At 41.7% G+C, this 23,946-nt stretch overlaps 2 protein-coding genes and 1 pseudogene across 3 annotated transcripts in view; 2 read left to right on the top strand and 1 right to left on the bottom strand.

The window, feature by feature from the left end:
- The first annotated feature begins 19 nt into the window (after window positions 1–19).
- CYB5RL (cytochrome b5 reductase like) lies at window positions 20–13,002 on the top strand. Its single transcript, XM_083510149.1, has 7 exons — window positions 20–442; window positions 2,834–3,013; window positions 4,692–4,840; window positions 6,621–6,708; window positions 10,321–10,425; window positions 11,316–11,519; window positions 12,000–13,002. Exons 2-7 carry the CDS (start codon window positions 2,837–2,839, stop codon window positions 12,201–12,203), a joined length of 927 nt encoding a protein of 308 aa, XP_083366275.1. The 5' UTR covers window positions 20–442; window positions 2,834–2,836; the 3' UTR covers window positions 12,204–13,002.
- The window catches only part of CDCP2 (CUB domain containing protein 2), a 34,318-nt gene continuing 22,516 nt past the window's right edge, over window positions 12,145–23,946 (top strand). The window contains exon 1 of the mRNA XM_083510107.1: window positions 12,145–12,222. The gene's annotated coding sequence lies outside the window, so the exon portion shown is untranslated. The remainder of the gene's footprint in view (window positions 12,223–23,946) is intronic.
- On the bottom strand, window positions 12,598–22,658 carry LOC310709807 (annotated as a pseudogene). Its single transcript has 3 exons — window positions 22,527–22,658; window positions 16,735–16,804; window positions 12,598–15,466 (listed from the first exon to the last, which is right to left on the bottom strand). The product of its transcript is annotated as an uncharacterized misc_RNA (transcript).

The following is a 23,946-nucleotide window of genomic DNA, read 5'->3' as shown; positions in this document are numbered from 1 at the left end:
GGCTATGTTGTGATGGACAGCGGGCCGCTTCCCCACCGCGCAAACTCGGCGCTCGTCTGGGCCCGGCGTGGGAAGGAAGCGGGTCAGGGGTTCGCCGTTGAGGGGACCGGCGGTGGCTGTCCCTGCCCATGACGCAGCCGGTGGAAGCGCCTCCAGTTCCCTCAAGGGCAGAAGAACAGCGTCCCGCCTCGCAACGTGGCGACTAATCCTGCCCTTTTCTCCAGGGGACGCGGCGCTTTCGCAACGGAGGGGCATTGCCATTGCACGGCGCTTGTTGCACTTGGAGCCCCCCAGCTCCGGGCGGTGTGCATGGTTCTCCCGCGTCCTCATTTAACCCCCGTAACAACCACCACCACCACCTTGCTCTGCTGCGATTAAAGCACCTTTGACTGCCCACGTTTTGCATGCGAAAGGTCTTGGTTTCACTCCTTCCCGTCTCCAGGTAGGGCATCGCTGCTGGAAGCGCTGGAGGGTGGCAGCAGGGGCTGAGCTTGGTGGCCCCCCATGGCCCGGCTTGGTGTAGAGCAGCTTCCATATGGGGGAGATCGAGGGGCGCTGAGCCTGCAGAGAGAGAGGGGGGGGGGCTCCTTGTTCATGGGCTGCCAATGCAAGCCAAAGTCCAAATAATTCGATTAGTTTCTCCTGCCCCTTATGTCATTATTTATTGCATTTATACCCCCCCCCAAGTATCTCAAGGCGGCATACACAGTTCTACTCATTTAATCCCCACAACAACCCAAGGTAACAAAATAAAAAAAATCCATGTAGTAGCACCTTAGAGACAGTTGGTTCTTCAGAAGTGTGCATGCGCATGAAAGCTCATACCAATAACAAACTTAGTTGGTTCCTAAGGTGCTACGGGAAGGAATTTTTTTATTTTGTTTCAACTACGGCAGACCAACATGGCTACCTACCTGTAACTAGAACCTCTAAGGTAAATTAGGCTGAGAGGCAGTGACAGGCCTACAGACATGTACACTACGGTCCATCGTATCTTTCTCATTATTTCATTTATACCCTATCCCTCTTCTAGAGCAGCATATATAATATGCTCAGAGCAGCCACTGTCTCCTCACAACAGCCCTGTAAGGTAGGTGGCAGGGAGGGAGGGTGATGGGGCCAAGATCACCCAGTGAGCTTTGTGAATAAGCAGCGATTTGAACCTGGGTGTCCCTTCCCGATCACATTACCTTATACAAAGCCAGCCCACGCCACACACCTTTAGGTAGTTTTGCCTCTGACCTACCAAGCAAGGGCAGAGGCAGCAGCACAACACAGGAAAGTAGGCAGGAGTGTGGACCTGAATTTAAGCTATAGTCAGAACCACACAACTTTCTGTTCTTGATGTGCCACCGCCATCGATGTTTGTAGCATTAATGGGACTGGTCAAATAATAACCCTCCTAGCACTGCTTAGTGGAAAACGGGACATAGAAAACTGCCTTACAAGTCAGAGCCATTGGTCCATCTAGTTCAATATCTTTTGCACTGAGCATCGCTCCAGTGTTCCAAACAAGGGACTTTCTCAGCTTACCAGTAAATGCCAATGGCTGAACTTGGGATCATTTGCAAACAGCTCTTGTCCCTCCCTCACATTAACATTCTGACTAGAAATCTCAAGAACGACTTACCTTGTGCATATGTGCTAATGAAAATATTAATTGATTCTATCCATTTCCTGCCTTTTTGTTTAAAAAGCTGATAATGTTAATATGGACTGTAATTGATCAAGGGTATAATTTATCAAGACTGTACCTGGAAAATATGGGAAGTTGGCATATATTGTTAATGGTGTTTAATACAACTCCCAGAATCCTCCTGGCCTGTACATTTTGATCTTAAGAACATAAAGAAGAGCTGTACTGGATGAAATGAAGGTCATCATCCTGTTCTCACAGTGGCCAGCCAAATGTCTTTGGAAAGGACATGAGTTCCACAATACTCCTTGCTCATGTTTCCCAGCAAGTGCTATTTAGAGATATGCAGCCTGTGATACTGGAGGTAGAACACAGCCATCATGATTAGTGGCAATCGATAGTCTTATCCCGCATGAGTTTGTCTAAACCTGTTTGTAAAGTTGGTGGCCATTACTGTACTCGTTTTTATGTAAGGCAAGGTGCATAGACATCTGTAGCCACAACCCCAATATGGCTCTTAGCTAGTTTGTGAATGCATCCAGATTGGATTTTTTAATGTAAATGTGTACATGTAAAACTGTCAGCCTCCCCTGATTATGTAACTTCAGAAGAGTCCAGCAAGATATTTTTTCCTAAAACAACCACATTATACGAAAGGATGACATACTGAACTCTGATCAGGTTTACAGAGGTTTAGCTCCTAAAACATACTGGGGACAGGATCCACAGCCTCCACATTTTCACTGTTGGGACAACAGTTTACATTCTCTTTGACGCCTTTGCTTCTGTAGAGAGTTGGAAGGAGGAAAAATGACCTGTTTAACCTGTTTCTAAGGGGTAGGACCTGCACCATCAATCCAAAGTAAAGTATGATGCTGTAGAAGGTTACAGTTGATTACATGTGTATATCATGAAGCAAAATAACAAATACTGTAGTAATATACCAAAACTTAAAAATAACAATATTCCAAAAATAGATTAAAAACAGATATAAGTGTTAAATTTAACAAGATTTATTTACTACTTGGTCGTAACAAAATTTCTTAAGAGGTTTACAAGTAATATTAACATTATCAATAAAAAATGAAGTGCTTCCAAGCAAGGAATTCAGCTAGAATGTGCTAAAATACATGTTGGTTGTGGTAGGGACAGATCATCTCCATTCAACAGTTTGAAACTGAGTGTTATATTTTCTAGATAATGGATGATAGTGAAGATGACTGGCTGTCTCTCAAGCCCAAAGAGCCATTGCCATCCCAGTGCTGTGGTAGTGGCTGCAAACCTTGTGTCTATGACACCTATCAGGACGAGCTGGAGCAGTGGGAAAAGGCCAAGGCAAAAAAAGACAGAAGCCTCCTGACAAGGAAGAAACAGCAAGTAGAAATCTTAAAATTATGTTAATATTTCATCTGGGTCCTATCCCCCCCCCCTTGTAAATAGATCCCACTGATTTCAAATTGATCTACTGTACGTTCAGGTATATCTATTTAGGCTGCAATCCTAACCCCACACACCTGGGAGTAAGCCCCACTGAATTCAGTAGGCCTTATTTCTGAGGAGACATGGTTACTTTGCAGTTACTTTCCAAAACAGTATTTTGTCCTTTTTATATCTAATTAGAAGTTTAATATGAGTATGTTTCAAAAAGTTTATGTCTTTGACTTGTTTCTCTCCTGTCAGTCTTTTGAATGCAGAATTATTAGAAAAAGTGTTTTATAATACTCATCAAATTTCCCACTTTAATATTTGTAATTATAGTTTGCTGCCATATTGTCTTCCCAATAAATCTTGCAAGTATTTTTGCTCCGATAAAAAGCAGTAAAATATGTAAGCTTAATTAACATTACATTTTAAATGCAAGAAAATATATAGTAATCCATGCAGGAGAATACATTCCTTTCTAGCATCTCTCATATTGATGAACATCACAACTTACTCATAATTCAGTTTTATCCCATTGTGCCATCTGGGCTTTCTCCAATTCTGTTAACGCACCTCAAGCACCCAACAACTGAGGGCAAGCACAAATCCCTTTAAAATATGATGTTGCTTATTGGAGTAATACCTGAGAAAGGATGCTAGGAACTGAGGTGCCGATCCCATTGAGACTAAGCCCCATTGAACGCAATGGGTCCTACTTCAGACTAAAAACGCATCGGGTTGTGAAATGCATGCTGGGAAAATGAGAACAAGGAAATGAAGAAACAAAGAGAAATGCTTTTTTAATATTTGAAATGATAGGTATTAAGGTTCAAGCCTGCTTGGAAGCCCTTTCCATTGGCCTGGAAGCCATTTTGATGTGCCAGGGCTAAGGCTGAGGCACATGCTCAGAGGTGCTTTTCTTTATTATTCCTTGTTCCAAATCTGAAGTCTTGAGACTTCAATCAAATTCAGGGGCCACACAATGAATGGCTCACGTGCCCTGAAAAAGATAAAACATGTCTTGAACAAATTGGTAATGCAAAATTTGCTTCTAAAGATTGCCTGGAGGCCCGAATAAGCTATTCTCTTCCCTGGATCTTTGTACTGTGAGAAGCTTCGCTCATGTAATTCTTGCAGACATGGAGCTGTTAAAAGCGCTGGAGTTTTGCAAAGGAAGAAAGACGGCAGCCCTAGTGGGAGGTCTGGAGAAAAATAAGAAATTGCTTTTGAGAGAGACTGCAAACTAAGGAGGAATGCCCATCCGTTCCTTGAGATAGGTAGAAAATTACCTCCTAGATGGCCTTCCATCATCTTTTGGGAGTGCTATTACTATTTCTGTGTGGACATACCTTTAGTTTCTCACCTTCCAAAATCATTATCAGCATATTGTTATGGTCATAATTGTAAAAAAGGCAAGCAGATTAAAATGGGACTTCACAAATAATTACTTACTGAATTAACACTTTATTGAGACCAGATGTATTCAGTCTTTAAAATTTGTGTGTGTGGCAGGCTCTTTGTGTGTGTTTTGCAGTAACATGTTTCACCATGGCAGAATTCACTCACATTTTTTAAAAAAAGAAAAGAGGGTGGCATTGCTTAACCTTGTAATTATTTATTGTTGCTTTTGCAGTGTAGTAATTCAGAACTAACTCCAGAAACGTTTACAGCTTTCATCATAAGCTCTGTGGATCAGCTGACAGAGGACACCTACCAGTATAAATTTGAATTGCCTGGAAATAGCAGCCTAGGGTTGAGTTTGGGACAACATATTGTGCTAAGGTACTGTGCTAAGTCTCTAGTTAAACAGGCCTCAGTATGTGATTTAACTTTCTTTTTGTTGTTGTTGAGCTACAAAGATTTCATGCCAAGTAAATCATAATTTCTGTGCTCCCAGATTGGCTCTGTTGAAAGAACTTGTGAGCTCACTGAGCTTATTAACCTTGTTAATTTTATGGTATATGCTAACCTACACTTGCTTTTCCTTCCATTTTAGTTGTATTGGAGGCAGAAAAATTAAGTGTGGGTAAGAAAGCCAATTTACAGAAAGGAAAAAGGTGAAAAGCAAATGTGTATTGGAATGATCGTCACGTACCAACACATAGGGAAAGTATATTAACTTTTCCCCCTGAGGAAGTTATGCCCATTGCAGTACAGAGCCACCTTTCATATTATTTATGTTATGAGTTACCTTTGTATCCCACCCTTCCTCTAAGACAGGCATGGCCAAACTCGGCTCTCCAGATGTTTTGGGACTACAATTCCCATCATCCCTGACCACTGATCCTGTTAGCTAGGGATGGTGGGAGTTGTAGTCCCAAAACATCTGGAGGGCTGAGTTTGGCCATGCCTGCTCTAAGGTATGTGGGAACATTTTGCCCTCCCAGGAACTCTGTGAAATAAGTTAGCGTGACTGATCAAAGTTTCCCAAGTGAACCTTATAACTGAATGATGGTGCAGTCTCTAGATTCTGTGGTCCAACACCAACACCCTGACCATAATATCTTTCTTTTTTAAAATTTGTTTATTTGGCTTTTCAGATTAAAATTTTACAATCACGTATGCAACATACAACATAAAATCAAGATTCCAAAGAATCTCCTGGACCTTTGTGGGAGGACCATAATATCACACTGAGCATCTATCCGAAAGGCCTGACGCCCACTGAAAACAGATTAATAAAGCTGCTGTTGGAAACTTTTAGAGTTCACTATATATCCTCCATGTCACTGTAACAGCTAGATGCCTCACAAAACTTCATTAAGGATAAAAGAATTGACTATTCTGAGTTGAAAAGTTGTCTGTTGTTGATGTGCAATTGATTGGCAGTGGAAGCCAAGAGGTACATTGCTTCCCAAGTCATTTTTGGACTTTTAAGATGACTGTGATTAAGTCAGTTTCTATAAACTGGGTGAAGTTGCCAGCACCACGACAGCAGCATGGTTCATTCCGGGCTCCTTCCAACACATGTAGGAATACAATGGATTAAGCCTAGGAGTAGTATCATTGACCTCTGTGCAACCTTTGTGAGATAGGTCTGATTTTGCATGACTGTTTAAGTTATTCTTTCTGCACATTTAGTTGGGAGCATTCCCAAATTCAAAATTTTATGAATGTGGGATATTGTTTGTTAATATTATTTCCATGTATTCACTATCTGTCCAAGACCATTTATAATCCTCCCCCCCCCCCTTAGTATAGTTTTATAATTCCCTTACTCTGTGAGCAACATAGCTATATTTCACAAAATAGCTAGGCTGGCCATGTAGCTCATCTGGCCCCAGGAAAGGGAAGGATTGTTAAGGGAGGTGTGTGACAGAGAAATCTGAGGTTATTTCAATGCCTTGAATCTCTGTGATTTCACTGCAAAATGGGAGGGAATGATCTATTGTCTGGCTTGGCAAAGGACAGCCCATGGGGAAGGAGGAAGGATACCTGCAGTGCTTTTCAGGCAGCAGCCTTTGCTGAGAGAGCAGTACTTTGCTGACAGGAATTGTAAGGGATTCAGATCAGGGTTCTCTTCCTCTATCTTTCTTTCTCTCTCTCTTTTTTCCTTCCTCAGAGGACTAGTGAATGGTTTGGAGGTTCAGAGAGCCTATACTCCAATTACTCCTGTGAATGCTGAAGGGTACTTTGAAGTTTTAATAAAGGTAAATAGTGGCCTTTGTTCTATAGATTAACAGCTTGACGTAGGAATCATGTCATCTTCTAGGCCAGCTGAGTGCTTAGCTTTGTACTTTAATAACTAGAGGCCTGCAGTCAAAGATTTGGCTTGTTAGTCCTAATCAATATGTGGAATTCTGCCCCCCTCCCCTCGCTCTGAAGTAAAGACGGGGCTACTCATGCAGTGAGAGGAGGTGGTAGACTGGGGTGACGGGATTCTGGGTAGTACCATTTCAGAAACTTCCTGCAAGTAAAAAAAAGACATGTACTACATGTAGCACTGCCTTTTGAGGCACATGCAAGAGGGCTTTTCCTGTGGCAGTGTGCCACATATGGAACTCCCTGCCTCAAGAGATTAGGTTATCTTCCTCTCTGTTTGTGTTCTGCTGGCATTTTATGCCTTTTTTTTAGAGAAACAACAGCACCACAAGGCTTTGGTTCTGCTGTTGCTTAATTTAGTTTATTTATTGTTAGCTCTGGCTCTCCGTGCCTCCCTGTTTCATGACGCTGTGTTTAGACCTAGTTGGTTTTGGTATTTGTTTTAATAACATGTTCTTTTACTGTTGTTGTTATTTTTATGGCTGTTTACACCTTGTTAACATCTTGGAGCAACTCCATTTCCGAAGGGGAAAGCAGAACGCAAGGGTTTTCCCCCCCCCCCATAAATAAGTACAACTTTCCCTAATCCATAGTTTTCTACCTGCAGTGAGCTTTCAACACAAGGGAGAATCTTAAAATGTGTTCCCATCCTACCTCCCATCTGAATTGTTTCTGTCCATTTTACCCCGTCATTCTGCCGTATGTATAGACTGCACCCAAGTCAATCGAGTTGACAGCTCAACAGGCTTTACTTCATGGTTAAGCCAAGTTGTTCTTAGAGAAGGGCATCTACTTGGTGCATGTTGGGCTGCAGCACTTTGTCATTGTGAAGGGTTTTGTGATGATGAGGTGGGGGAGTAAAAGGGTTGAGGATGGCTCATCTGTCATTTTGGACAATATGGAGCCATCTATATAGGATCCATCTTTGTGCCTATATTAGTAGTCATCTGTTACACAGCTATGGTATGACAGTGTAGCCAGAATGACCACAGCAGGAAACTGTAGTAACTACAGTACCTGCCATTCCATGCTGTAAGACAGCTGTAATGTTTTTAGGATCAGTGTCAATCACTGCATAAGGCAATTCTCCTGAGTAAATTCAATGATTTCTCTATGGGATTAAGAGATTTATTGATTGCAGCCTTTGAGTCCTTATGTTCAGAAGGAATGTTGGCTAAGCCTAACAAGGATCAGTGCAAACATAAATAATTATGAGCCTAGGAATATCAAAATCATGTCTATCTTTTTAATCTGTCTTTACACCTTCTCAGGGGAAGATAGATTTCACTGTAAATCTCAAACCTCAAGCACTAGATCTTCCAGGCGGGTCACAGGGACCCATCATTTTGCCCTCTGCTCACCCTCCAGGAATGTGTGCTTTTCAGGGTTTTATCATTGATTGCATGATAGTTTGAGCATGAATTATACTCCTTTTGAGGTGTGTATAGCTTTTATAAGACACTTGTGGGTGGATCATTTCACCATTATTGTGGCAATTGGAGGGGGAAATGCTACATTTGAGCTGCATTAATAGGTTACCTTTATAGGCTGACTGTGAAATTTTATATATACTTGCTTATTACACACAAGTTTTGCATTTCAATAATAGTAGTAATGATTGTAATAACACCTTCCCTTTATATAGAACCTTTCATCCCAAAAGGAACCATAGTTATTCTCTGGCAGTAACAAAAGAGATGGAACACCCATCGTAAAGCACCCATTTGTATAACTTGGCTTTGTAGATTGTAGTGTATTTCTCACTATTCAGGCAATTTTTGGAAGTACTATATTATTATTATTATTACTATGCAATCCAAGTGCTGTTCAGACACCCCTGTGTCCCATGATTATGGCGCTGCATTTGTGATACTACAGTTAAGTGCAAGTGAGTGGCGATTTTCTGCGCTTAACCCTCCCTTTGAGTGATTCTATAATGTTATGGTGTTTTGGGGTGTAAAACCTGGCATAGAGGTTTTCTCTTCAGGAGTTTCTCCTGCTCTTCTATTTACAAGAATTCATTACAAACCAGTTTGGTCATTTCCCCATTAGAACGGGGAAAGAACCTATTCGATTCCAAATACATTCTGTCTCCTGCAACCAATCTCTCACCAAATGGGAAACGTAACTGAAGTCTTCTCTTTCTTCACACCTTGAATTTAACATCCTCTTCTGCCTTCTTCTCACTATGGCTAGAGATATACCAGCAACTCCACCCTGCCACAGCTCCTAAAGTTTTAACAGCAGCCTGGCATGCAGACATTTATCAGCAATGTTTCCTGAGATGAAGATACGTGATAAGAAAAGCTCCATCTGCTAAATGGCAATTGTAAAACCAGCAAAGACCACCTGTAGCAGCTTGAATCATAGCTGTCAACTTTTCCCTTTTCTTGCGAGGAATCCTATTCGGAATAAGGGAATTTCCCTTTAAAAAAGGGACACGTTGACAGCTATGCCTTGAAAGCTAACGCATATATTGTGGCATAAGCTTTCATGGACTAGAGTCCACTGCAGTGGATGAAGTTGACTTTAATCCATGAAATCTTATGCCATGATAAATTCTTAAGTCTTTAAGGTGCTGCAACACACTGTGTTGCTTTTGCTGCAATAGTCTCTCCCTCTGGGAATTTTTTTTCTGTGTGTCATGCCAGAGGCATAGGAGCAGAGTCTGTGTAAAGCTGGCCACCTTAAGCACCGCTATCTCTCTTCTTAGAATCATAGAACTGTAGAGCTGGAAGGCACAACAAGTGTCATCTAGTCCAACCCCCTTCAACGCAAGAATCTTTTGTCCAGTGTGGGGCTTGAACCCCTGACCCTGAGATTAAGAGTCTCATGCTCTACTGACTCAGCCAACTCGGTTTTTTCCTAGATGCAGATGCTTTTTACAGTCATTATTGTAGAGGAAGTATAAGGCCTGGTGGTATGATCAGATTTTTGTGTGATACATTGTCTTAGCTTGAACTACTTTCACTCCAAACTCATAGGTGAAGGAAGCATTAAAAAGGCAGAATATACAAGTCCTGGAACAAATGACCGAAGAGGCATTGTGCACTTGAATTTCACTACTCAGAAAGCTCCCTTTTTCCTATAAATGCACAGAGATCCACAATGAATAAATGATTGCATGTGTTAGGTGCTATTTTGTGTATCTGTTAGTCAGTATCGGGTGCAAAGGCTATTTGCAGTCAGAGCAGGTTTTAAAATACCTGAGTGGTTTTATCTGCCACCCAGCTTAGTCAGCACAATCACAATACAAGCAATAGACAATCTTTATTTTGCATACACTTGAGCGAATTAACAAATAATAATGCTAGATTTGTAACTCATGTCCCAGATTAATTTAAATCTCTTTGTGCTAGAACTTTAATATATATTTTAAGCGATTAAAAAAAATGCATAGAAGACTTTCTGTTCTAGTTTATGAAATTTTATTTGTAGAATATAAACGTGAGGTTTTCCTCTCAAAAATGTTTTTGTTTGTTTTGTGTTTTCTTTACAAGTGCTATGAAGATGGACTCATGTCACAATATGTAAAGTCCTGGAAAGAAGGAGATTCGGTTTGTTGGAGAGGACCATTTGGAGGTTTTCCTTATTCAGCCAATCAAGTAAAGCCATATATATACTTTTACAGACACACACACACACACACACAACCCCACTCTCAACCCCTTCACTACATAGCAATCACAGGGGAGTTAACAACACAATATTTAAAAATGTAATATAAAATAAAATGGACAATATAATACCAATGAGATACAATCAGATGACAAGTAGTCAAATGCTAAATAGTTGGTTTCCTGTTTTTGGTTTCAGGAAATGAGGGGAAAACCATTAGGGTTTAAGGATCAGGGTAGGGTTCTTCAGATTTTCACCACAGTGCTTCAGAGCTTTGACATGGATCTGTTTAGGATGCAATTTCTTTTAAAAAGAACAAGAGGAGAAAATATAGCAGATGATCAAGAATAGCAGTCGAGTCAGATTTAGTATAAAATTCTTTTATATTTGATAATTAAGGCTGTAATCCTAAATAGGATGCACTCCCCATTGAAGAAAATAGAATTCCATCCCAAGTCAACATACTTAGAATTGTCCTGTTAATATTGCAAACCACAAGAGACAGAAAAGATAAACGGCGAAGTCTGAGTCCTTTCTGAGCACTGTCCTCCTACCATGTTTGTTTCATTCCCTCTTGAAGCTTCCTTCTCATCTGAATTTCAATACTGACCATGATTTAGCATGACATGCACTTTCTGGAACAAGCTCGTGTCTCTTCAAAAAGTTCATTGGGACTTATTGCCAAGTAAAGCTTTCTCAGTTGATCACAGTGGACATGATTGCCAAAGGAGAAAAGATAATCCCCGAGTTACAGAGTATTCACACTTCTTTTTTATGGTATGAAATGATGAATTGGCGCTGAAATTCAGTTTCTGTTGTAGTGTTTTTCCAGTTCCAGTGACTCAGATGTATTTGGCATCTTCTGCTTCATTTTCAGTATGGAGAACTTCTCATGCTTGCTTCTGGTACTGGTCTAGCACCAATGCTTCCTATTCTTCAGTACATAACAGAGAATGAGGATGATGAAACATTTGTAACTCTAGTGGGCTGCTTCAGGAACTTTGAAAATATCTACATGAAGCCTCTTCTTCAAGAGCAATCTCGATTCTGGAACATAAGGGCATTTTATGTATTAAGCCAGGTAATATTCTAATAGGCAATTTTTCCTTCTCATGGGACAGTGTGACAACCTTCCCCTCAATTGATGCATGAACCTTCATGCTATATGTATTGCAAGTGGTTCAGTCCCACACTGAAAACCTTGTCATGTCTAGCCTTCCTAGCTGGGAAAAGGACCATCGCTAGGTAGTTAAGCCCATGTTTGCATGTAGAGCCTTTTGCAGCCCAAGAGCCACATTCCCTCATATACAGTGTTCCAGGGGCCACATGCCAGGGCTGAGTGGATCCGGAAGCGAAAGCAGGCAGAACAATGAGTGTGACTCTTATCTTTGTACAGAAGGCTACATCCCGGCCCGACAAAAGCCAGTGGTCTCTACATCCCACCTCTTCTCCTTCCATCCAGGAGAGAAAAACAGGATTAATATAGCTCAAGGCTAATTTGGTATTGGCCGTATGTTTCTCTGAGATGATTTTAAAGTGTCTTATACTTTTGCCTCTTCAGGAACATTCACTTGAAAATCTGCCTTGGAGCTTTCAAAAAAACACTTACCTTGGTCGGATAAACGAGGACGTGATTAAGAGTATGGTGAACACATGCAGAAGACAACCTTACGTATTGATATGCGGCTCTGTGACATTTAGTGAAGAGATGGAGAGATCTTTGAAAGCCATTGGGCTTAAAGAAGATTCTTATTTTATATTTTAACGGACTTTAAACAAACAAGGTATCTTTGCTACGAATAATCTTAATCTGCCTTTGGTCAGATTGGATTTTAAAAAAATGTTTAGCTGTGCCAATCCATCCAAATGTATGCCTTCTGTGTCCTAAGAGTTGGCTAAACAATCCCATGAATGAGCAGATACCACAGCTAGTGATAAAAGCCTGGTTCTACTTGCAGCCAGTTATTCTTGACTGTTTCCAGAAAGTAATTATGGGGAAGCTGTTGCTCAGCACCATGGGAATTGTCCTGTGGCATCCCACAGAGCTCCATCTTGTCCCCCATGGCATTTAACATCTGTTTGAAGCTGCTGAGAGCTGTCATCAGGAGATTGGGAGAGAGATGTTATCAGTATGCAGGTGATGCCCAGCTCTATCTCTGTTCCATCTGAATCAGGAGAGCACCTCAGGACTCGCACTTAGAAGCAGTGATGGGCTGGATATGAACCCATACACTGAAGCTGAATCCTGATTGCCCATCCCTAGGTGCCCAGGTGCCCTAGGCACAGTCCAGCAAGAGACTTGTCATATTTAAGCCCCATTGAGAGCAATAACATGGGATTTAGTCATGACTAAGTTTTGCTGAACTGTGGCCAGACTCCACTGCCCACCATTCAAGTTCAGAGGGCAGAATCTGCAGTACAATAAGGAACCAAAAAGCTTCAACTTCACTTTATAACAAAAGGCCTAAATTTGATCTATTTCAGAGCTGGGAGGATATTGATCTGTAGACCGAGGAAACCGGAAACCTTAGCCTGATGTAATTAATACACATAATGGAAAATTGCATTGGGTTTGTGTTGTTAGTCATAGAAGCCTCTTTGAGGGGGAAATACCCCATGAAGTTCCACTTTTCTCAGCACAGATCTGAAAAATGAATACATCTACAAAGCTTTGCTTCCAGCGTAGGGAGGGGTTATAGCTTGGTGGTAGCTACATGCTCTGCATACACAAGTTCCCAGCACCAGTCTCTGGCATCTTCTCTTAAAAGGAGGAACAATGGTCTGCCTCAGTACCATGCAGATTTATGTTCATATGTGTACATAATGTATGTATTTGTGGCTATGTTTTAGCCTGTAAAGAATTTACAGTCAAATAAGCTACTGAAAGCTGTTCATGTTAAAAATCATGACCAATCTACACAGTGCTCAGAAATATAGCACACTACTCCCATCATTTCTTGTGGCATTTAAAATGCTTCCGTAATATGTAAAAATGTCTTCATATACTGTGCAATTCAATTTATCTAAATAGCCTCAGGAGCACAGAAAACATTTGAGTAATCAGACAGCAGATAAAAGAGGATATCATTTCCATAAGGTTACACTGATGTGGAGTCACAAGAGAGATGGGTGAACTCAAAACTGAATTAGTAGTATCTGAAGGTGGGAGGATAGGGAGAGGTTCCACCATATTTAGAAAAATGTAACGCTTTAGCTATGTCACCTTGATTCTTTCCAAATAGACAGTCCTGGATCTTTGGGGAATAATATGATAAGAATCAAGATAATCAATTGCTCCTCTTTATTTCTCTGTTCACATGGAGAACTTGAATCGTACAACCTGACTCTATCCTCTGGCAAGACTGCTTGAACAGGACAGGATGGTATCTCACTCTCCTTGCGCTAGTGCAAAACAGTCACTTAAGGGTTGTAGCCTGTTAACTAAATCCCTACTCAAGTGTTCCTACTAAATTGTATAATCTGGCATCTCAGTGATTGGTATTATTAATTGTATTATAATTTGGCATTGCTATAATGAGGTTGTTATTGGATTGGGTTGTTGTAATAGAAAACCATCTGAAGGGCTGTCATGGAAGGTGGCGCAAGGTTGTCTTCTCCAGCTCCACAGGGTAGAACTCAAACCAATGGTTTCAAGTTACAAGAAAGGAGAATCCGACTAAACATCTGGAAAAACTTTCTGACAGGAAGAGCTGTTAGACATTGGAATGGACTCCCTTGGGAGGCTGTGGACTCTCCTTCCTTGGAGGTTTTTAAGCAGAGGTTGGGTGGCCACCTGCCATGGATGCTTTAGCAGAGATACCTGCATTGCAGGGGGTTGGACTAGGTGACCCTCAGGATCCCTTCCAACTCCACAATTCTATTATTCTATGACATGTATGCATCTACGTTTAACAGGGAAAAGAACATTGTCATTATTACTGAAATCCCCTATCCCCTGTGGTTGCTGCTTGCTAAAGTTTTAGGAGACAGGAGATACAATCTCAGAGCCATCCTTGTCAGTTCTTTCCTTGCTTAAGCACTGGAGGTATTTTTTTGGTACAGTATAATGTTATGCTTCATGGAGGCATTAAGCAGTTGTTTGGGACTCTGTTGTGGGAATGTCATATATTTCTTCTAGCTTTGCTCCTGTGTTGATTTAATAATAGTTATGGGTAGATAGTAATTAGCTTGTGTTGGCACAAGCAGCGGTAAGCATTTAGGTACACTATAGGATTTTGTTGTAAGAAATAGAAACTTGTCCATCAAATGTTGTGTTTTTGCACTACATAATATGTGAGATAGCAGTAGTTATTCTCGAATGACTCAGACTGCCATTCTAAATACATCTGCTGGAGAGTAAGTCCCACTGAATTTAGATTGACTTCTGAGTAAACATGTTTCAGATTTCACTGTCAAAGAAACGATACTGACTTGAGTTCTTTGACACACAAGATTGTGTTTAGCTTTAAATTCATAGAATTAGATGTGTCATTTCCATTATGCTTTTAACTGAATGGGACTATTAATAAGTTAGTCAAACATGCCTAAAAAGCTGCTTCTTCTTTTTTTAGTCATACAGGAAAGATATGAAAGGTGTAATTTTTTCAGCAGTCAGTCAAAAGTATATGGCATGCACCGAAACAACAAAAATGAGTATTTGATTTCCATACTGTTAAGGAAGTGAATTTGTCTGAACAGGGACCCCAGAGACACTGGCTTATCACCACTGTATCAGTAGTGTCATCTCTGTCTTTGCTGCCAGTGACAACATTGACAATTAGCTTATACTGTGGATGGGCAAACTTCTTAAAATGTGTCTTATTTCATCACTCAAGGTTGTGATGAGAATGACACATTTTACTGGTTCATAAGTGACATGAGCAAATTCTGCTGGTAAACACTCCCTGCTTGAGCTCTCCTGTGCAGGTGAATCAGAAATCTGTAACTTGAGGTTCTTCCAGACTCTCACTATTTTGGGGTGGAATTCAATCAAGTACAGGCAAATACAGGTGACACATTGGTAGTTGACTCACTGAGGGAGTTGGGCATGTTTTTAGCCTGGTAAAGAGGATACTGAGAGGAGATATGATAGCCATCTTCAAATATCTAAAGGGCTGTCACATGGAAGATGGAGCAAACTTGTTTTCTCCCGCTCCGGAGGCTAGAAGCTGAACCAATGAATTCAAGTTACAAGAAAGGACATTCCGACTGAACATCAGGAATAAATTTCTGACAGTAAAAGCTGCTTGACAGTGGAACAGACTCCCTAGGGAAGTGGTGGACTCTCCTTCCTTCCAGGTTTTAAAGCAGAGCTTAGATGGTTGTCTTCCATGTAGTCTTTAATTGAGATTCCTGCATTGCAGGTGGTTGAACTAGATGATTCTCAGGGTCCCTTCCAACTCTACAGTTCTGTGATACTTCTCCAGAAAAAATCATGGTCGAAGCAGCTTATAACAAACAGCAAAACATCTCAAGATCAACCATCACAAGAGCAGTAATAGTAAAATGACAACATAACAGCAAATATAGTATACAAAACAACTTCTCCGTGCTGTATATAACAATATTACATCAACAACATTAGAAATAACCAGGGAGCTTGAGAGTTTCACCTTGGTCCTAGAAATGCTTCTCCCACGCAGTTCCTCCTGCAGCAGCTTATAAGGCTTCTAAAGGCTGGGGTAGCTGGAAACGCTCCTCCCATGATGTTGCTCACAGTCCTTGACTAGAAGGTCTTGTGCAACAAATCCACTTCGCCCCAGAAAACAGACGTTTTTCAATAAGGAACATGATGCAAAAATGCAATGGAACCTAAGAGAATACCTGCTTTGATGCAATGTCATCTAACCTCCCAGCAAACAAATGAATGCTCGATCGATTTTTTTTAAAGCACACCTTGAAGCACCCCAAAAGGCAGGGATGGGTAACAACCAGGCTTGTCTTACATTGGCTATGGCAGGTCTATGACAGGTCCTTAACTGGAATTAAAGCCTATTTCGATGAAAGACACGCTGTGTGTACATACAGTGGCAGCTGGCGGGGGTCTATCTGAAAGGCCATTGCCCCCACTATACTGGTGCTCCTTCTCACAATGCACAGTCCTGCCGTTCCTCTACAGCAGGAAATTTAATTTAATTTGAATTTGTTGACCCTCCTAGATAGAGAGAAGGTGAGCTCATCTAGTTGCAGAAGCCTACACATGCTTCCTGTTCCATGCAGAAACCTACACACACTGTACCTTCTATGTGAAGCAGGCCATGTTTTTCAGGTAGATGGAAGATATGCTTACCTAATACTTGAAAACTGGAGTGAGAAGCTGTCCATGTCGGGTCTTAAGGAGAATACATCAGCTCTTCTACTTGGTTGCTAAGAAGTGAAGGTAAGGGAACATATGCTTAGATTTCATAGCAACCTTTATATTCTTGCAGAGCTCTGTGTTTTTTATGGCTGCATGACTAGCAGACATTTAGCGGGTATATTTGTGTGCCTGGAAAAGCATCCCTTGCTGAATTTGTGCTTTCCATGCAGCAATTAAAGACCCTAAAACCCTTCTGGGCAAAGAGGTCAAAGCAATGGTGAGGATACGATTCTCTGGTAAAGAATGATGAGGATTGCTGGGGTCACTCTGGAGAGAGAAGTAGTTGAGAAAGCTACAAGTGGATCACAGGTGGGATCTGGCCTGAAGAAAAGCCAAAAGAAGGCTTAGGGAGGGGGGGAATAGTCAGCTGGGAAAACCGACTGTGATTCGGATTCACAGCCAAGCACTCAGCCCCTCCATAGGTGATCTGAAAAAAAGAAAAGCCAGAGGTAATATATAGATAAGGCCAGAAACCAGGAGGCTCTAATACCCTTAACAAGTGATAAACGCATCAGTGGGACTTTTACACTTTTAGTTAGTAGCTTCCATATATTAATCAAAAACAGTATGCTCAGTGCATCGGATGATTCTAAGCTTTTAGATATCTCCCAGACAATTGTAAGGATGATGCCATATGGCATACTTTTAAAAAAACAAATGTCTGTTTGGGGGGGCTCCGGGAGGAGAGAAGCTGAGTTAGGGGTTGCTAAAACACATGAACAGACTTTCGAAATTCCCTTTCTGCCCTCCCCATTTTCATTCTTTATTCCACCAAGGTGTAGAGGCTGAAGTAGACACCTTCCTTGCAATGGTGCCCGGTAGTTCCTCTGCGTGACCCCCCCCTTTTCCTTTCCTTTCCTTTCCTTTCCTTCCCTCCCCCTCAATCTCCATCTGACTGACAAATGACAATTCTGCCATTTCAGACACAGCTTGTGCAGCGCAGGCACCAGGTCACGAGAGGGTGAAATGTGTCACAAGGCTGAAATACGATGTCTCCTGGGCTCAGGTCACAGCTGGCGCCTCTTTGCAGTCCTTCTGCCCCCCCTCCTGGCTAAGCAAAGCCATTGTGTCCATTGTGTGCACGGCAAATGGCAAAACGGGGTGGGGGGGTGGGGGTGGGGGGTGGGGCTGCGAAACAAGCCAGAAAGGAATGAAGAAAAACCAGGCAAATAGAATTGAGTCCTTCACTGAGAGAGGCTAGGGCAAGAGATCCCATTGCTGCATGCCCAATTTCCTCAGAAGAATGCAGGGGCAAAAATGGAATGCTATAAAATGGTATCGAATGACTGTAATGCTTTAGTCAGTCAAAACTGATTGCTTAAAAGTAAGGTGATTGAACTTAACGACAATTAAAAATCACAACCACAATTGCTGTATTATTCCTTGGTTAACGGTGTCAATAAGGAGGAGGAATAGGACTCAGAACTAACTAATGGGCTCTAAGCAACTACATACAGTTACCTGCCACCCTTTTGAACACATTTCGCCATCTATGCACGTTCATGCTACAGCCACACATCAGGAAGAAGCACAAGTTGGTGCTGCTGGACACCACAATATTATGGCAAGAAGCAACTTCTTAGCTTACATGCAAGTGTTTCCAAGTATAAAATGAGATTCCCATTCACAAAAACAAACCTGTACTGAGTTGAGCAGAGTTGTGCAGCATTTGACATGTGCTGAGCGGGTATTGGCTCGTTTCAGTACACAAGCGGCTTGCAGCGCAGTGTACAGACAATGCCTCATAAAGCACAATGCAGCAAATACAGATGGATTTCTGAATTCGGTTTGTTCTGAAGTAATCCACTGGCCATTACAGCAAATGCCACTGTGGAGATGCAATAAAGCTATACTGTATTCACCATGATTGTATCCGTTGGCATTATGCGTGGTAGCCCAGAGAGTGGCCAACAACATCCTGAGAGAGTTTTGTTTTTTAGTTTTTTTAAAAAAATATTTTATTAAAGTTTTCTTGGTTTACAAAGGTATGCACAATGTCTCTTTTTTCAAGTTACATTTTCCATAGGTCAGTTTCATTTGCTGAGACATTAGGGTTACATTAAGAAGAAAAAAGGGGAGAAGAGGTAGAGGGGACCATGGGGGGGGGGGTCGGGAGGCGATATTTCTATTTTGCTTAATGTATGTGTGGGTTTTTGTGTCAGTGTCATTTGTGCAGGTTCTCTTTGCTATCGCTTGTGTTCCTTTGGTGGTGAGAGAAATTGTGGTTGGCCTAGGGTGCGGTTGCTTGTTTGTAATTGGCTGTGTTGAACTTTGTTTTCGTGTGTTGAGTGGGGTGTGTGCATGTGTTTGAATCAGGTTAGCCATATTGATTCATATGCTGTTGGTGGATTCTTGTCATTGTCCTGAGAGAGTTGATAATAGAATTGGTGTGCACTTTTGCTGAGTCCTTTTGCTGAGCATTCCCTGAGTCTGGAGGCTGCACCATGGAGCTCCGTAATGCTCATTCAGATATACTTACGCTGATCATAATAGCATGATGTTGATTTTCACCCATAGTGTCCAACTGTGGAGATGTGGGTTCAAATCCCCATTTGCCCACTTATTACTTTGTAAACCGCCCGAGACCTGCAGGTTTAGGGCAGTATACAAATTTTAATAATAACAACAACCATCACCACCATGCGGCACAGAGAGTGGAGTGTCTTCTTGTTTTAACCCAGCTTGAAAAAGAAGACCCTACACCCACACACACAGTGTCCCCCAAAGTACTCTGGGAAAGCACAAAATGGAGGGTGCTACAATTTATACCTGAGGATAAGTTGGAGGAAATCATGTAAACACTGTGCAGTACTTCAAATGGAAATCATACACCATTTCACTTCATATTTTCATTTTGTGAGAACTGCCTCAAACAGACATGGCTTGTGACTTGTCTACAAGGTCAAATAAGCGAGCGGCCATGTTAGGAATAGACCCCAGATTTCTTTTCACAACTGTTTGGTGTTTTTAACCACAAGCCTGATTCCTTCAGAAGGGTAAAAAAGGCAGAGGGAGTTTAGATAGAATGTCATTACTCGAGTTGGAATTTGTCCCGGACACTGTGGTTAACACTTCATCTAATGCTGGAGAGGGTTTTTTTTATAATTGGTCCTCAGGGCTTTGTAACAGTTCCCTGTTTGCTTAAGTAAACGTAGTAGTCAGCCCTTTAATACACTGTGCGGACGAGACAGGAGCTATTCCACATTAGTCTTCATTAGGTGGACAGCACTGGCTAGGCTGTGAAATGCTGGTAGTTGACCACAACCTCCTGTAGAAAGCACCTTTTACCCCAGTGTTAAGCTTTATGCATTTTACATGAGCACTTAACACCAGAAAACACTGGATGTCACTGAACCATAAATGTTAATGCTCAGTTTCCATCCGGTGCAACTGACACGCCCAACAGTTGGCTGGAAAAGGGTGGAGGGGTCTAAAGCTAGCTATATTGATTCCTCCATTGAGTAATAGATTTAATTCTAGGACTAATAGCGTTAGCAAAGACAAGTTTCAGTGGGCCAGATGAGGTGTTTGGTTGTTTTTTTTAAAAAAAGCTCACCATCTTTCCTTAAGGAATTTCTCCTTGGAAAAGAAGCTTTTCCAGACATGAATGGAGAAAGACTCACATGTCATAATTATTTGCAATAACTGAGATCGGGAGCTGTGAAACACCGCATTGGGCTTCTATGAAGCTTAAGTTATAAGGAAGACAAGTTTCCTGCACTTCTAATAGTTGCATAACTGAGAATTTCATCAGGTACAGCTTTTAAAATTTTATTTATTAATTAAACAAAATAGTTATAATTATTAAATAAAATATTATTATCAAATAAAATACTGTTTATTAAGTAAAATTTGTTTATTAATTTATAAAATAAATAAATACAGCTTGCATGCCATTCAATCTTCTACACAACTTTTAATGTTTCAGAAGCCATGCCACCTTTTACATCTAATTTGGAGGCCAAATCAGAGTCCAGAACATTTATTCTTCTATAGGCCGGATGCCGTTTGATAATGCTTTATGCTCTTAACAAATACTAAATAAATATTTTAAATGTTTGCTTATCACATTCTTATTCCACTCAGGCACCAGGCCCATTGGCAGACCAACTCTGCGTTACAAAGATGTCTGCAAGCATGACATGAAGGCTGGCAACATCAAGCCAGAGAATCCCTTGCAGACGACCACAGCGCCTGGAAACAGTCAAGTCACACACCCACAGCCATGACCAGAGGAAGAAATATCCTATGCATATTGACTTGGAGGCAATGCTATTTTTCTAGAAAAAGAGGTGCTGGAACTCACCATGAAATCCTCCCTTTCTCTTAGATATGGTTACCAGATTTTTTTCAATGAATCCGTGGACACTCCCCCCTTCCCCAAAGCTGAGTAGCAACAGGGAGTCAGTAGTGGGGATGGTGAGGCAAAATACCCTGGGCCCAAGCACACATGCATATTGTATAAAGGTGCAAAGCCCTTCTTTCACACCCTGTGAAACATAAATGCGCAGAGTTTTTTAAAAACTGGGCAATGGTGTGCTGCGTGCCCATGACTCTTGAGGCTCCCCCAATCTCCTGCCCCCTTCCTCCTCTGTTTTGACTGATCAGGGGAGGCTTGGGAGTCACAGGCAGGTGGCTATTGCCCAGTTTTTTAAAAAAACAAACTGCACATTTAGGTTTCACAGGGTGCAAAAGAAGGGCTTTGCACCTTACCTGGCAGAGAAACCACGCGCCTGGCACCCCTCCTGGGCAGTGCCCGCCCTCCCGTGACTCCCGAGCCTCCCCCAATCTGTCAAAACAAAGGGGGAAGGGGGCAGGAGATCTGAACTGCCAGACGTCCCTGGTTCCCCTTCGGCAGTGGTGGTGGCAGCGAGCAGTTTTTGAAGCCAGCCAGAGCCAACTGAGCTACCAGGCTGGCTCTGGGCTGCTGAGGCTGCCACTGCCACGTTTCCTGGGGACAGATTTGCAAATCTGGGGACTGTCCCTGGGAACCGGGGACATCTGGTAACCCTTATCTTAGAACGGCAATGATGTCCACCTGAGAGGTGCCAGAACTGAGTTCTGGCGAGTTCCCCCTGAAAAAAGCTCTAGTTAGAGGTAAGTCTTATTGTGCTCATTTAGGCTTACTCCCATGAAAGTGTGCAAAGGACTGTAGCCTCAGCCACTGTGATACACCAGCTCACATGGTGGTAACTGTACCCCCATTTACTTGCTGAGGCAGCAGGCCATAACATTTGTCCTTCGAAATCAACCCTGCCAGCTTTGAGTAAATTAGCATGCCCATGAGGTGTTTTGCAAAGGAGCAATTTTTGCATCACTATGGGGTCCTGCAGTTATTAACAATTTCTTACCACAAAGGAGCAAAAGAAAACCCTGCATATACTTTTACCAAGTGTGTGTAAGAGAACATCTCTCTCTGTGTGTTTCTTTTTCATAGAATTTCTAGAATATGTACGACTTTGAACTCATTCTGTTGCATAAAAATGAGAATCGTTTGGTTCAGGAAGCGAGTGAGAGGAGACGAACTAAATATTATTATTGTTATCATTGCCCATAAAATAAATCTAGTCACTTAGTGACCTTGGCACGAGGTATTTCCTGGGAATTGATGACTGATTGGTGTTAATGGCCCTCAGCTGCACCTCAGGCCATCAGCTCCTCCCAGCTGGTCATTAATCCACAGGAAATGTCTCAGGTATCGATCCTTATAGCTTAATTAATAAATGCAACGTGTCTTATGGTCTTAGATTTAGAGATGGACCTTTCTTTTTCTGCTGCTTTGAAGGTGACATTTTTACCTCCAGCCTCTCTGGAAGTATTTCCTTTGGAAGCTTTTGTTTCATTTTGTCTCTCAGAATTCATCTCTGCAAGGAGGCAGCAGAGAATTTCACCCTAAGTCAGAGAAGAAGAGAAAGGAGTGGTGTGTGCGTGTGCACGCACAGGAAACTTAAATACCTATTTAAATTGGAAGCACACACCAAACGATCAGATCTGTGTGGCTGACATGCACATTAACACGCTGGTGTGCACATAACCTTAGTCTCATGGTTTGTAATTAAGTGCTACTCAGAGTAAACCCATTTAAATCAATGGAACTAAGTTGACAACATTCATTTCAATGGGTCTGCTCTCAGTCGGACTAGCAATGGATACAACCCATTAAGCATAAGAATATGCCAGCATCATGTACCCATCCTATGGTTATTGTTATGCCATCTTATGTTTAGATGGGTCGGCTACAAACATCCATATCTTCACCCTTTGGCTAGCCCCTTAGCAACCGCCCCTCCCCCCGATACAGAGATAGGACAACATCATTGCTCTCTAGATTCCTTTCTCCTCTCCTGTTGGACAACATTTAGAGTCCTGCTGGCTGCACAGTGGTACCTCGGGTTACATGCGCTTCAGGTTACAGACTCCGCTAACCCATAAATAGTACCTTGGGTTAAGAATTTTGCTTCAGGATGAGAACAGAAATCGTGCTCCGGCGGCGCAGCAGCAGCAGGAGGCCCCATTAGCTAAAGTGGTGTTTCAGGTTAAGAACAGTTTCAGGTTAAGAACGGACCTCCGGAACGAATTAAGTACTTAACCTGAGGTAGCACTGTAGAGGAGAATGGCCTACAGTGGATACTCTCCTCAAATCACCACAGCTTATTGAAAATATTGTAGTTCAATCGTACTCATTGTTACTCAGAAATAGGTCCCCCTATGTTTACTGGGGCTTACTTTTGGATTAAGTGTATATAGGACTGCAGATTACTTTTATATTCGTTTTAGATTCAAATGATTTTTCGAAATTGCTTTCCTATTTCCTTCTGGATAGCATATGCTCTCCTACTGCATCAGTGCAGAAAACCCTGTGCAACAGCTCCAAAGGCCATCATTTGTATGCAGTACGCATTTTCTATAGGTAGTGACTGGACCAAGTTAAATCCAACATAAGTTAGGGATTCATCAAAGCACTGCTACTCCTGCGTTGTTGTTTTTCAGGTGTGGTCCCACAAATCCTCTAAATATTTAGCCCAAATCTACACTGTAGAGCCCGAGTATAATAATTATTCCAAAGATGTAAATTTAAAATCGCGTCAGTCAAATTCAAGTCTTTTCCTGGTTGAGCAGATCAACTTTTTTTTAATAATAATAATAATAA

Source organism: Podarcis liolepis (genome assembly GCF_965112155.1).
Source record: "Podarcis liolepis genome assembly, chromosome: 6".
Classification (NCBI taxonomy): Eukaryota; Metazoa; Chordata; class Lepidosauria; order Squamata; family Lacertidae; genus Podarcis; species Podarcis liolepis.
This window is presented reverse-complemented; position numbering and strand designations above follow the sequence as displayed.

Excerpts from the sequence above, each read along its gene's own strand:
- CYB5RL (XM_083510149.1), top strand. The coding sequence starts at position 2,837 with ATGGATGATAGTGAAGATGACTGGCTGTCTCTCAAGCCCAAAGAGCCA. Across the intron at positions 3,014-4,691 it reads TGACAAGGAAGAAACAGCAA|TGTAGTAATTCAGAACTAAC; the intron begins GTAGAAATCTTA and ends TTGCTTTTGCAG. Across the intron at positions 10,426-11,315 it reads TTCCTTATTCAGCCAATCAA|TATGGAGAACTTCTCATGCT; the intron begins GTAAAGCCATAT and ends CTTCATTTTCAG.